Genomic DNA, 12,929 nt, shown 5'->3' with positions numbered 1-12,929 from the left:
GAAATAAAGCAAAACAAATAACGAGGTAGGCGGTGATGAAACAAGAATCCGTGCATTTGTATTGCTTTCATTGTTTCTTTGTTCCTGGTGCTTGCGTCGTATTTAAGAAGCGATACACAACAGTCTATTGTTTACAAAAAAATGGCTGTTGCACTTAAAAAATAAGATTCAAATATTTTCCAGAGCCACCGCGTGACATCATCATATTCCTTTTGAATTAGCATGCTATATTACCCGCGATTTGATGGTCACATGGGAGGTCACGTGCGAGGTAGCCACGTGAGAGTAGCACATCGTGACGATATGGCACTCGCTCCGGCTGGCTCGGTCGTCTGCTATACTTCGACATCATGCTGTGCAATGGCTAGCAGCATAGCAGACGAGTGAGCGAGCCGCAGCGCTTGCTGAAACGTCACGGCGCCTTGCTCCCACGTGACCACACTCTACCTCGTGACGTCATGACAAGCATTTACTGAGAAACAAAACCAAAACTGGTTCGTGGAAAAGCTGCTGCACTAAATTATTTAGTGCGCTTGGAAGCTGGCCAGTATTTTACTGAAATATCAATTACATAGACACTCCAAAGCAAATTTTTGCCATCGCCCTGAGGTTGCGTATGTATTTAAGTATGTGTGTGCTATATGCCATGTCATGCTATATGACAAGCGGTGTATGTGGGTTATATTGCCCTCACTAAATTTCCTCATACCAGGTCTCACATTCTCGACAAAATTATTTCTCAGAATTTTGAGAACAGCAGCCCGCATAGAGATATCGTGAAACAAAACACAAACAACACATGCCTTTTATCTTAGATCTTCTGAGACTTAAATAATAAATGTGCGAAACAATAACAAGAGCTCGAACCTGAAAATGATGTAACTGTATTGACGCGGCTTTGCACTACACTACCTCCGGGACCGGCCGAATTGAGAGGTTTGAAACACACCCCATGCGGTAGAGCGGTGATAAAGTCGCCAAGAAAGATGTTAGCTTTAATTATTAACATAAATAAAATAGTCCGATGGCAGGATTCAAACAGCGGACTCCTAGCACAACAGCTCGTTCTTACTTAGCTTTCGTTTACAAAGCTACGAGTCTTACACTTCTAACATGTTGCTATCGCATTCATTCCTTCGCCCTTACTTTGCAATTTTTTTGTAAAGTTGTGGTACAGACCTGCAATCAAAGAAAAAAAAGTTAAATGTCGAGAGTGCCATGTCAGTACTGATTTAAAGGACCGATGCACCAATCCTCTGGTACTTTGCTTTTGACATATTGCCAGATTATAGGAGAGCGCAGTAAGAACTGCTATCAGTAGAATGGATATCTGGTCGAAATGGTACATATCTAGAATAACGCAAGTACTGTCTCAAGTTGGGCAAGGAGCAGGTCGCAGAGCGAGAAGCACTGATAGCATGGAGCACGAAAACACACGAACGATTTGTCCGGGCAGGAAATTCGGCGTTGGCTAAATGTGTACAGCTGCGCCCAGACATCCGCTAATGACCCGTCCTGCGCTCTTTCGACACATCGATTTCTTCAGCGAATGGCAACGCCCTACAGTCGAAGTCGGGAGGAGGGCCGTTATACACGTGCGCTGTAATTGCCGCCACACCATAGCGCTAAAGGTTGAGGGCAGATTCGTGCTTGTTTTCAAGGCTGAAAGATGGTCATCCAAGGGGGTAAACGCAGACACGTGCTCAAGTCATAATTTGAGAGATCACAGTAATCAGTTGCATAATTACCAGCATATTCGCCACGACTAAAAGTACAAGAAAACAAAAAACAAAGTTGGGCTGACTCAATTCCCACAGGCGTCCTCACTTAAGTATATACAGGCGCCTTCTGTAACATGTTTTCTTCACCGTATATATATATATATATATATATATATATATATATATATATATATATATATATATATATATATATATATATATATATATATATATTCATATTTTTCATGGAACTCAGTGTACTGAAGCGGAATTCGTTCGTTCAAACGAATGCCTTAAATATTCGACCTAGTGGCCCATTATTAAAAAACAAATGTCAATGAATCACTGAAGACAGTGGTTACCATACGATAGTTTCACGCCATGACAAGCATTCTTAGCGCAGTAACGTTCTTTTTCGACGCGGAAAGCCATAACAGATAAATCAGCGACGTTTGGGGAGCAGCTAAGACATATTTTGCAAAGCGTCTAAGCCTATAGGAGCAAGTGTACCTATAGTGCTAATGCAGCTCGATTTCAGTGAGTATTCCAGTGAGGATATATGAGGAGTAAGTGTTCTTCCAGTGCCAAACTTTTCAAGGTCAGCCAACGCAAATATATTGTCTGCATGGCAAGGGAGAGTCGTTAAAACGGACGTTTAGGCGCGTTGGTAAGCCATATTTTAAATGTTCAGTGGTGGCGTAGAGGTAGAACACCCGCCTCGCGTGCAAGAGGTCCGTGGTTCGAATCCCGGTGCCGCGCAATTTTCCACCGGATTAAAAAAAATCCGCGTGTTGATAAAATTGCATAAACAGGCCTGGAGTGTGGCCTGATCCCTGTGACCAGAACCAGTAACGCACTCCCTCACCAGAGCACGATTGGCCACCCTGGTGCAGTACTTGGCCACAACCTCTTATATGAACACAGCAATCAAATCCCGGCCCTCAGTCCCCAGCAGCTGCGAAGCAACTGACCAAGGCGACGGTCAGACCTGCGACGCAGCAGAGGGTGCTAAGAATCCCTGGCTCCAGAGAGGCCGCCATTGGAATATGAACCTGGCAACGTTTAACGCTAGAACGTTATCGAGTTAGGCGAGTCTAGCAGTGCTATTGGAGGAATTGGAGGGCAGTAAATGGGATATAATAGGGCTCAGTGAAGTTCGGAGGCCAAAAGAAGCATATACAGTGCTAGAAAGCGGGCACGTCCTGTGCTACCAGGGCTTAGCGGAGAGACGAGAACTAAGAGTCGGATTCCTGATTAAGAACATAGCTGGTAACATACAGGAATTCTATAGCATTAACGAGAGAGTGGCAGGTCTTGTTGTGAAACTTACTAAGAGGTACAAAATGAAGGTTGTACAGGTCTACGCCCCTACATCCAGTCATGGTGACCAGGAAGTCGAAAGCTTCTATGAATACGTGGAATCGGCGATGGGTAAAGTCAAAACAAAATACACTATACTGATGGGCGACTTCAATGCCAAGGTAGGCAAGAAGCAGGCTGGAGACAAGGCGGTGGAATACAGAACAGGTATTTGGCCTTAACTCAGGAAGAGGACCTCAGTGTTAAAGCAATGTACAACAATCTTGTGGGCATCATTAAGGAGTGTGCAATAGAAGTCGGCGGTAACTCCATTAGACAGGATACCAGTAAGCTATCACAGGAGACGAAAGATCTGATCAAGAAACGCCAATGTATGAAAGCATCTAACCCTGCAGCTAGAATAGAACTAGCAGAACTTTCGAAGTCAATCAGCAAGCGTAAGACAGCTGACATAAGGAAGTATAATATGGATAGAATTGAACATGCTCTCAGGAACGGAGGAAGCCTAAAAGCAGTGAAGAAGAAACTAGGAATTGGCAAGAATCAGATGTATGCGGTAAGAGACAAAGCCGGCAATATCATAACTAATATGGATAAGATAGTTCAAGTGGCTGAGGAGTTCTATAGAGATTTATACAGTACCAGTGGCACCCACGACGATAATGGAAGAGAGAACAGTCTAGAGGAAATCGAAATCCCACAGGTAACGCCGGAAGAAGTAAAGAAAGCCTTGGGAGCTATGCAAAGGGGGAAGGTAGCTGGGTAGGATCAGGTAACAGCAGATTTGTTGAAGGATGGTGGGCAGATTGTTCTAGAGAAACTGGCCACCCTGTATACGCAATGCCTCATGACTTCGAGTGTACGGGAATCCTGGAAAAACGCTAACATAATCCTAATCCATAAGAAGGGGACGCCAAAGACTTGAAAAATTATAGACCGATCAGTTTACTGTCCGTTGCCTACAAAGTATTTACTAAGTAATTGCAAATAGAATCAGGAATACCTTAGACTTCCGTCAACCAAAGGCCCAGGCAGGATTCCGCGAAGGCTACTCAACAATACGCCATATTCACGCTATCAATCAGGTGATAGAAAAATGTGCGGAATATAACCAGCCTTTATATATAGCTTTCATTGATTAGGAGAAAGCGTTTGATTCAGTCGAAACCTCGGCAGTGATGGAGGCATTGTGGAATCAGGTTGTAGACGAGCCATATGTAAAAATACTGAAAGATATCTGTAGCGGCTCCACAGCCACCGTAGTCCTCCATAAAGAAAGCAACAAAATCCCAATAAAGGAAAGCGTCAGGCAGGGAGATACGAACTCTCCAATGCTATTCACAGCGTGTTTACAGGAGGTATTCAGAGACCTGGATTGGGAAGAATTGGGGATAAGAGTTAATGGAGAATACCTTAATAACTTGCGATTCGCTGATGATATTGCCTTGCTTAGTAACTCAGGGGACCAACTGCAATGCATGCTCACTGACCTGGAGAGGCAAAGCCGAAGGGTGGGTGTAAAAATTAATTTGCAGACAACTAAAGTAATGTTTAACAGTCTCGGAAGAGAACAGCAGTTTACAATAGGTAGTGAGGCACTAGAAGTGGTAAGAGAATACATCTTCTTAGGACAGGTAGTGACTGCGGATCCGGATCATGAGACTGAAATAATCAGAAGAATAAGAATGGGCTGGGGTACGTTTGGCAGGCATTCTCAGATCATGAACAGCAGGTTGCCATTATGCCTCAAGAGAAAAGTTTATAACAGCTGTGTCTTACCAGTACTCACGTACGGGGCAGAAACCTGGAGGCTCACGAAAAGGATTCTACTTAAATTGAGGACGACGCAACGAGCTATGGAAAGAACAATGATAGGTGTAACGTTAAGGGATAAGAAAAGAAAAGATTGGGTGAGGGAACAAACGCGAGTTAATGATATCGTAATTGAAATCAAGAAAAAGAAATGGGCATCGGCAGGACACGTAATGAGGAGGGAAGATAACCGATGGTCATTAAGGTTTACGGACTGGATTCCAAGGGAAGGGAAACGTAGCGGAGGGCGGCTGAAAGTTAGGTGGGCGGATGACATTAAGAAGTTGGCAGGGACAACAAGGCCACAATTTGTACATGACCGTGGTAGTTAGAGAAGCATGGGAGAGGCCTTTGCCCTGCAGTGGGCATAACCAGGCTGATGATGATGATGATGATGGTGGTGATGATGATGATGATTTGAAACAGAACTTGCGCTCGTTCGTGTCGCTCTCCCTGCTGTCCCCGTCAGAACCGCGCTGTTCTGTTTAAAAAAATGGACAGTTGTCGTTTCTCACCTTCTCCATCTTGCTCACTTTGTCCAGAAAAGGCATGCGCAACTCGACGCTCATGGTGAGTGCTTCCTGCACGGTGAGCGTCGGAGACAGTCGGTCCTGCTGCATCACGTAGCAGCTCTGCTTGGTGAACAGGCGCGGGGCCCGCACGTAGCCGTTAATGTGCACTTCCCCTTCGTAGCCGGCGTCGCTGCGTGGTTGAAAAACATATGTAAGTATAGATAGGGTGCGACATCTTTTGTTGAACGTAGCACACGATGGTTTTCAAAACTGGGGATGCGCACAATGCAACAGCGTACAAAAGATGGACAGCCGCGAGGGAGGCAAGCGTTGAAAAGTTCGAATTACGTTCCGCATGCGATACTTCGTCAGATGGATACCCGCATTTTGTGTTCGTCATCCAATATATTCAGGATGTTCAGTTTATTTACCCGAGTTTCATTGCGATAGCATTCATATGGACACTCCAGGCGCATTTCTCCCGTCGGCGTCGCGTGAGGTTCCGTATAAGTCCAAGGGGGATAAAATCGTTGCCGCGCGCCGTATTGCTGTATTTGCGAGCGAAAGCTTGCGAGGGTGAGCCGGCGATGGCGGCTCAATATCCCGCACGCAAGTGAGGGTAGTGGGGAGGAAATGCGCCGTCTTACGTCGAACGCACGGCTCCAGAGGGAGGGGGAGGGGGGCGTTCTATCTACTTCGGTGGCTGCTGCGTAGCCTCGCGGGGACGCCCGGGCTACAGTGCCTACCCGGGCAGCGCTATCTCGAAAGGCAACTGCGACGGAGGCTGAGTCCGGCGCGCGCTTTGTTTTCGCTGTTTAGTTCGCGTTGGGAGGGGGGGGGGATGCGAGGCGCAGCACGCAGGTAAGTTCGCCCGCTGCTGCTGCCACGTTTTCTCTATCCAGAGTTCTGACAGCGAGTTTCCGTGGTCATCGGGTGAAATGTGTTCATGTTTTCTTGTGCGCGCGTGACACCATGTTTGTTAATTTTGTTGGTGTACCTATCTATACAAGTCCATACGGAAGATAAAGTTACTATCCTTAATTCGTATTGCTGTCAACTAATTTGCTATCACAATCGATGCTTCCCCTTTCGGGCGAAACTGCGACATTTTTCCATTGAAGATCCAATACAGAGGCAGCCTTAAGTTTAGCTTAAAGTACACAAGCGCCGGTGAACAATCCCGTTACGTCGAGTCAAAAGCTAGCAAGCTTACAAAAAGGAAAGAAATAAACCTTGGGAAGGGCAGGCGTGGGCCAAAGTGCTGACTTACTAGAATCCACTGAGTAGGTTGAGTAGCGTGGTCTTGCCCGCGCCTGATGGACCCATGATGGCCGTCAGTGTTCCAGGCCGTGCAGCACCGCTCATGTTGTCCACCAGCGTCTTCATGCCTGCGTCAAAGGTGCGCGTAGCCAGATATTGGTCACCTAGCAACAGTATCACGAGAAATCACGTTTAACAGGAGGCTCAGGAAAGTATATGAAAAAAAAAACCCTATCGCGCTGCTACTGAACGCAGATTAAAAAGATGTCGTTGACCAAGCGAGACATCGGTGTGCATTCCGAGCTCTCATTGGACTACAGGTTGGGCTAGTTGCAACGGTAGGAATCCTAGCTTCTTGTTGCTGACCGCCTAGCGTGTCCATGGGAAAGAAATATCCGCGAGGGCTCGGCACCGGTGAAATTTCTGCACTTTCCAAGTTTACAGATGTTGGAGAAGTGATGGCTATCACGAAAAGTTGGGAACTGTGTTTTCTGCAATAACTGATACACGTGCATCGAAGAACGGTTATAAGCGACTCCATGTGAAAAGCGCCTGGTTCGACACAACGGCGATTACAATAACCGCGATGGTGTGACAGCATGAGAAGGACAAGAAAGACGGCGTTGATGGTACGACGGCGACGCTTGGTTGATTTACAATTAAAATGGCGAATAATCGTCATTTAATAATAATAATAATAATAATAATAATAATAATAATAATAATAATAATAATAATCGTCAGGCTCCAGCGCTCGCATTCTCAATGCCCAAATTTAAGCATTGGTCACACTGTGCTTCTGAGCGATCTTCGAATGGTTTAGTGCTTGAAGACCTTCGAAAACATTTTGTTCCCAAAACATCGAGCTTCATATCTATTCGAAGCACACAGGGTTCGTGTGGAATTATTTTCTGCTATAGAACTCGGCTACGATCTGTATAGTGCTCCTACACTGTCTTTGTATAATGAGATGAGCCTGCATCTGCTCTCTTCAAGGCATATTGAGCTTGGTGCCACTATGAGCAGACAGCTAGTAGCCTTTTTTGTCTCTATTCTGTGTGGCATTTCTGTTTCTATGCAGTAATAATAATATCATTTTTAAGATTAATAAGATTACACGTAACTTTAGTGTGATGTAGTGCGGGAATGAAAAGCTGGCAGAAAAAAAATGTGACACTTTTTGGCTTAGTTCATTGAAGTGTTGGTGCATGACGGTAGGGTAAGGGGAAGACAAATACACTTTAGCCATGTTACTACTACATGTAGATGAATCCCACCAATATCAAACATAGTGGCTAGCGTGAAAAGAGAGATGTGCCTCTCCAGCTTCTTCTTTAGTGTCTTTGCTTTATTGCGGTGTCATAGTACGATCCAATATTTCCACCTCCCATTCCGCCACCACGTCACTGAAGGTTTACTTGTATGACAAGGTTTGAAGTCGTCTCTTGATTTGCACGCTCAGTTGTTTCAGCGAGCTGGTAATGGCAGTGCGGCAGGATGCGGGGTGAGCGGGGTAGCTTTGCAAATATAACGGTTTCTGCCGTTGAGTATAACTCTGCTTTTCACGCTAATGATGTCGCCGCAGATCGCTACCGCCTTCGGTTTGTGCGTAGGTACGGCGCCAGGCGCCTTTAACACAACGGAAATATTTGCCACGAGCCATCGATCTTTATGCCTATTCGTGTCCTTAAACAACAAGCCTGAGCTCAGGGTAAGCAGACAAACAGCTCAGTCAGTCATCTGTGGAGGCAAGAGACTGCTCACGTTGCCTGTAGGCCACATAGAAGGACGAGGACTTCTCTGAATACTCCGTGGCGCAATAGCCATTTAATGTGCAATGGGACTGATTCTATCAGATGTTATTTATGCTCTCTCTCTCTCTCTTGCAAAGTATCTAACGGCGTCGGTGCATTAAGGACAGAAGGGGTGTACTGCAATGCACACGCTCTTTCCCTGATTTGTTGAAAACTACAGAAGTGGGTTCAACGTGGGTATAGAGGCATTGACATGCGCGCCACCTTTATTCTGTAAGAACATCAAGGTAGCGCGAGACAAATATATATACTGCAATATTCTTCTCTGAAAACGCACAGTTCTTTCACATTTTTTTTTCTTCTTTTGTTCTGCGAAGACACAAAGTTTCGCCTTTGCGCAGCGAAGGACCACGCACGAAGGACACAACAGGAGAGGACACCGACATACCGTTGATGACGCTCGTATAACGACCACGTTCGTAATGTCTGTTGTCGTTTATTATTTGTTTTTCTTCCACACCACTTCTCTCGCTCGTGTACCTTGTTCCGACGCTCGCATCGTTTCTTTGATAGCCGCATATCTTGTCGGGTGTACCGCCTTCTTTTCCATCATTGCGTCTCGCGTTCAGAGTCATCAGGGACCTTCCACTTGAGGTTCGCGTAGGTGCAAGTGCACCGAGTTCACTTTGTTTGAGCCAGATGTGCTCCGCGGGCTGCTATGCTCGTTATGTGTTGTTTTCTCTGTTCAAACGTACGCAAAGTACTGTTTGGCTCGCCCAAGAAACCTCCGGCGCAAATTCGGGTGTCGGTACCCCCCACTATCGTTGTCGGCTGTACTCGAGATACTTGCCCTTTAGAGGAGAAGAAACCATCGATATCTCAAAGAAAAGATGGCAACGAAACTGCTACAGCGTTTGCCTTTCTTCCCCGTGTCCTTGAAGCCTGAATTCTTCGTATGGCAGAATAAACTTTCACCCCAAATACAGCCATGTTAAAAAAAAAAGGAGTCAATGCACATAGGGTAACGCGTTTATGAGGAAACAGCAGCCTGGCCAACATTGAAGCTCTCTTGATGGAACTGCTACACTTTTCGTTGGACTACGCTTACATTAATTTGATCAAATTGAGGGGTTTTATGTGACAAAAGTACGGTCCGATTATGAGGCACTCGTAGTGGAAGGATTCATTTGATTAATCCGGATTAATTTTGACCACCTTGGGCTTTTTAATGCGCGCACAACGTAAGGTGCACGAACGTTTTCTTTGTCTTTTTTTTTTTTTTGCCTTGCGCGCCCCCATCGAAATGCGGCCACCGCGGCCGGGTTCGAACACGCAACCTCGAGGGCGGCAGCGTAACGCCATAGCCACTAAGCTTCCGCGGCTGGGGGAGTACGTTTATTGTGCGTGTGTCTGATGGGAGCCAATGCAATACACATTGTATAAATACAAGAATGTGGCAAGTAAAGGGGGATTAGCGAATCTACCGAAGGTAAAACGTAGACTTGGAATTGTTGATCCGAAGCGCCGGCATACATACAAACTGACTCAATCGTTCAGGGACATCTTGTCATTCATAGGGTTACATTTCCCAAAACGTCCGTAGACCTATAGTGTCGACTCCAGACACACCGCGGTAATTGTCCATACACATTTTGTGGAGATGGCCGATAAACTTCCCATCATTTGAAATTCGAATGCTCGCAGGACTTGTGCTATCACATGTGCCCGAAGCCAGCAGCTGCGTGCTTGTCACAAATAATTACGCCCGCTGCGGTGGTTTAGCGGCTATAGCGCTGCGCTGCTTAGCACGAGGTCGCGAGATCAAATCTCGGCCGCGGCGGCCGCGTATCGATGGGAGCGAAATGCAAGAACGCCCGTGTCCCGCGAATTAGCGGCAGGTTAAAGACCCCCTGGTGGTCAAAATCAATCCCGTGTCCTCCACAACGGTGTGCCGCTTAATGAAATCGTGGTTCTGGAACGCAAAACCCCGGAATTCATTCATTCGTTCAGAAATAAGTACGAACCGTTTGCGAGCTTCTCCAAAACATGTGCGTGTATCTGCGAAAAGCGAGCGTCTGCCACCTCTATATACAAGCTTCAACAGAATGGATAACTGCGCTAGTTGGTTTCCTTGCATCGCCGAAGCTGTAAAAGCGCACAAAGACGAGACCGAAGAGAGTGGTCAGGACAAGGCGCCTCACCCTGACCAAGCACTCTCTTTGTTCTCGTCTTTGTGCGCTTTTACAGTTTCAACTATACAAGGTTGATGCGTACCCGAAGTGCTCGCGTATATTGTGCCGCGCCTCTCAATTCATACGGGGGGAAAAACAGCAACAGTCGCTGCTTGAAATTATTACGTCTTCTTTTATATGCAGGCGTACTTAAATAAACTGTGACGCAGAGCGTTATGAAAACAAAGTGAGGACGCTGGTAGGAAGGCCCGTCTCCGGGCGGGGTTGCTCGACCTCCGCAAATGATCGCATTGAAGGCCGTAAGGCCTTTGGGCGAGGCAACTTTCTATGTGACGTTACGAGGAACCTGCAGGCGCCCACATTACGTCAACCATGCTCACGGAGATTTTGATCGAGAGCGGAGGGGGGGGGGGGATTTGACGCAGTGAGAAACGTCAAGCATAATTGGCTTCGAATTAGGAGCGTGATGTTATCTTTACGGCGGCGTAACTTCCCTCAATGTTACCGTAGCGTCAAAGGCTAATTACGGGAACAGCATTAGAAAAACGTTTCCGAAGGACAAGGCACGACTTTCCTTCGACTGGGAGCAAGCTTACAGCCAGATAACGCTTCATCGCATAGTAACATGCAGTTCATCAATTAACACAGCGTGTAGTCAGGCACGCTTCCGATGTCCGTATATACTTAAGTTGCTCTGCCACAGAATGGACAGCAAAAGTTGCGCAATGCCCTTAGATATGTTAAAAAAAAAGAAAGCCGTGGATATTACAATACTTATTCGAAGAACGTATTTACAAGAATGTGGCTGAAGTGTGCCATATAACGGATGCATTGATTGGAATTTGGCAGTGCGATGCGCATATTTTTCTCTTGACTTGCATACCACGCGCATTCTCGCTGTTTTGTGCCGGTGTTTCTGCTCTTCGTGAACTTGCCTCCTTCGAGCGCCGTGGTCTTTGCTGCCCGATTTCCACACTTTGTGCCTGTGCTTGTTCATTGACAAGCTGTGACTGGCATCTGAAGGTGGACACTTGACACGGGAACATGCTGGTCGAGAAGTCTCAAGCCCGCTAACACATTAAAGGAAGACTAAATAGAAACGATAGTTCAGTTTATATATTTATAAAATATTCTTTCAGAACTATATCTGTGCTTGTTTCGCGGTAGTAAGGCGATGTATTAAAGGAGAAAAATTCACATCAAATTTCCAGTTCATTCATTTCGCGCCGAAAACTCCAGTGCCAGTACTCAATGCGACGTCACGAAGTTTAAGTATTTTTTTCAAATTCCAACCGTTGTGGCGCCGGTAAATGTTCGACAAATTTGCTAAGCTCACTCTTTATGCCCTTTAAATATACAATGTCATCTGTCTGCACCGATGAAAAATTAACTGTGCCCCAGCTGATACCGTCCAAGCCAATGACGTCATCGTGAGCTGAGGCGGGAACCTCAAGGCTGCGTAGCCCTTCCTATTACGTATCTGCGCCTTTTCTAACTTTTCAATAGGCCTCCCGTCACCGCAAGTGTTGCCATGTGGTATTCTATAAGCGTAATTTACTAATACATGTCAACATAACTTTCTCTTAGGTTTCGTTAAGCGTATGTAGAGCCTCTATTAACAGTTCCTCCCAAAGCAGAGCTCTAAATAAATATAAATATTAAATTGATGCGCGTCGTTCTGGAGCTCATTACTTGTCATGGTCGCCTTCGAAATGACGCAGTCTCGGGCTGCGCCGTGCTGCTTCTCTGACCAACATTCATCGGCTTTCGTTACATTTCTGTATCTTTAATAAAGCCTAAAGAATATGATTGTTTTTGTTAAATAAATAAGTAGATAAAGCTACCATGACTCTACAGCAAAGCCAAAAGGCTAAATAAGAAAGATTAGGCAAGTTCTGCATAAAGAAAAGCTGCCTAAGTGTTGATGTTAACTAGAGTGCACCACCATAGTCAAATGCAGTTCGGCTGTGAAGCAATGACACTGATTACTGAAAACACCTTCAATGACACTGAAATCCCACTTTCAAGCACTTTGCCTCCTAATTTAAGGTGAAGTAACAAACATTTATCTGTTTCTCTTGTGCTGAAAAGTTATCGGCAAGGAAGGAAGAAAAAAGTGGAGAAGGAAGGCAGGGAGGTTAACCAGTGTAGCCTAACCGGTTTGCTACCCTACACATGGGAGCGGGATGGGGGGGGATGAAAAAAAAAGTTATCGGCAAATCTCTGAATACCCTTCCTCATAGATTCAATCCGCTTTATTGAACAAACAGCTGCTTCATAAAAGAAAGATGTGCGCAAAATATGAGACGCTTTTCGAGGAAAATACGATCCACGAGGCTTGGGATGAGGAAAACTCGA

The 12,929-nt window shown here is 45.7% G+C and overlaps 1 protein-coding gene across 1 annotated transcript in view; it reads right to left on the bottom strand.

Moving 5' to 3' along the window:
* LOC142583003 (ATP-binding cassette sub-family G member 1-like) overlaps positions 1-12,929 on the bottom strand; it is a 72,339-nt gene that overhangs the window by 16,766 nt on the left and 42,644 nt on the right. The window contains exons 3-4 of the mRNA XM_075693217.1: positions 6,636-6,753; positions 5,369-5,555 (exon numbers count right to left, since the gene is read on the bottom strand). Of these exons, the coding sequence (XP_075549332.1) occupies positions 5,369-5,555; positions 6,636-6,753 (305 nt within the window). The remainder of the gene's footprint in view (positions 1-5,368; positions 5,556-6,635; positions 6,754-12,929) is intronic.

The sequence above is a fragment of the Dermacentor variabilis genome, chromosome 5, assembly GCF_050947875.1.
Source record: "Dermacentor variabilis isolate Ectoservices chromosome 5, ASM5094787v1, whole genome shotgun sequence".
In the NCBI taxonomy this organism is placed as follows: domain Eukaryota; kingdom Metazoa; phylum Arthropoda; class Arachnida; order Ixodida; family Ixodidae; genus Dermacentor; species Dermacentor variabilis.
The sequence above is the reverse complement of the archived record's forward strand: the minus strand, read 5'-3'. Positions and strand labels throughout refer to the sequence as shown.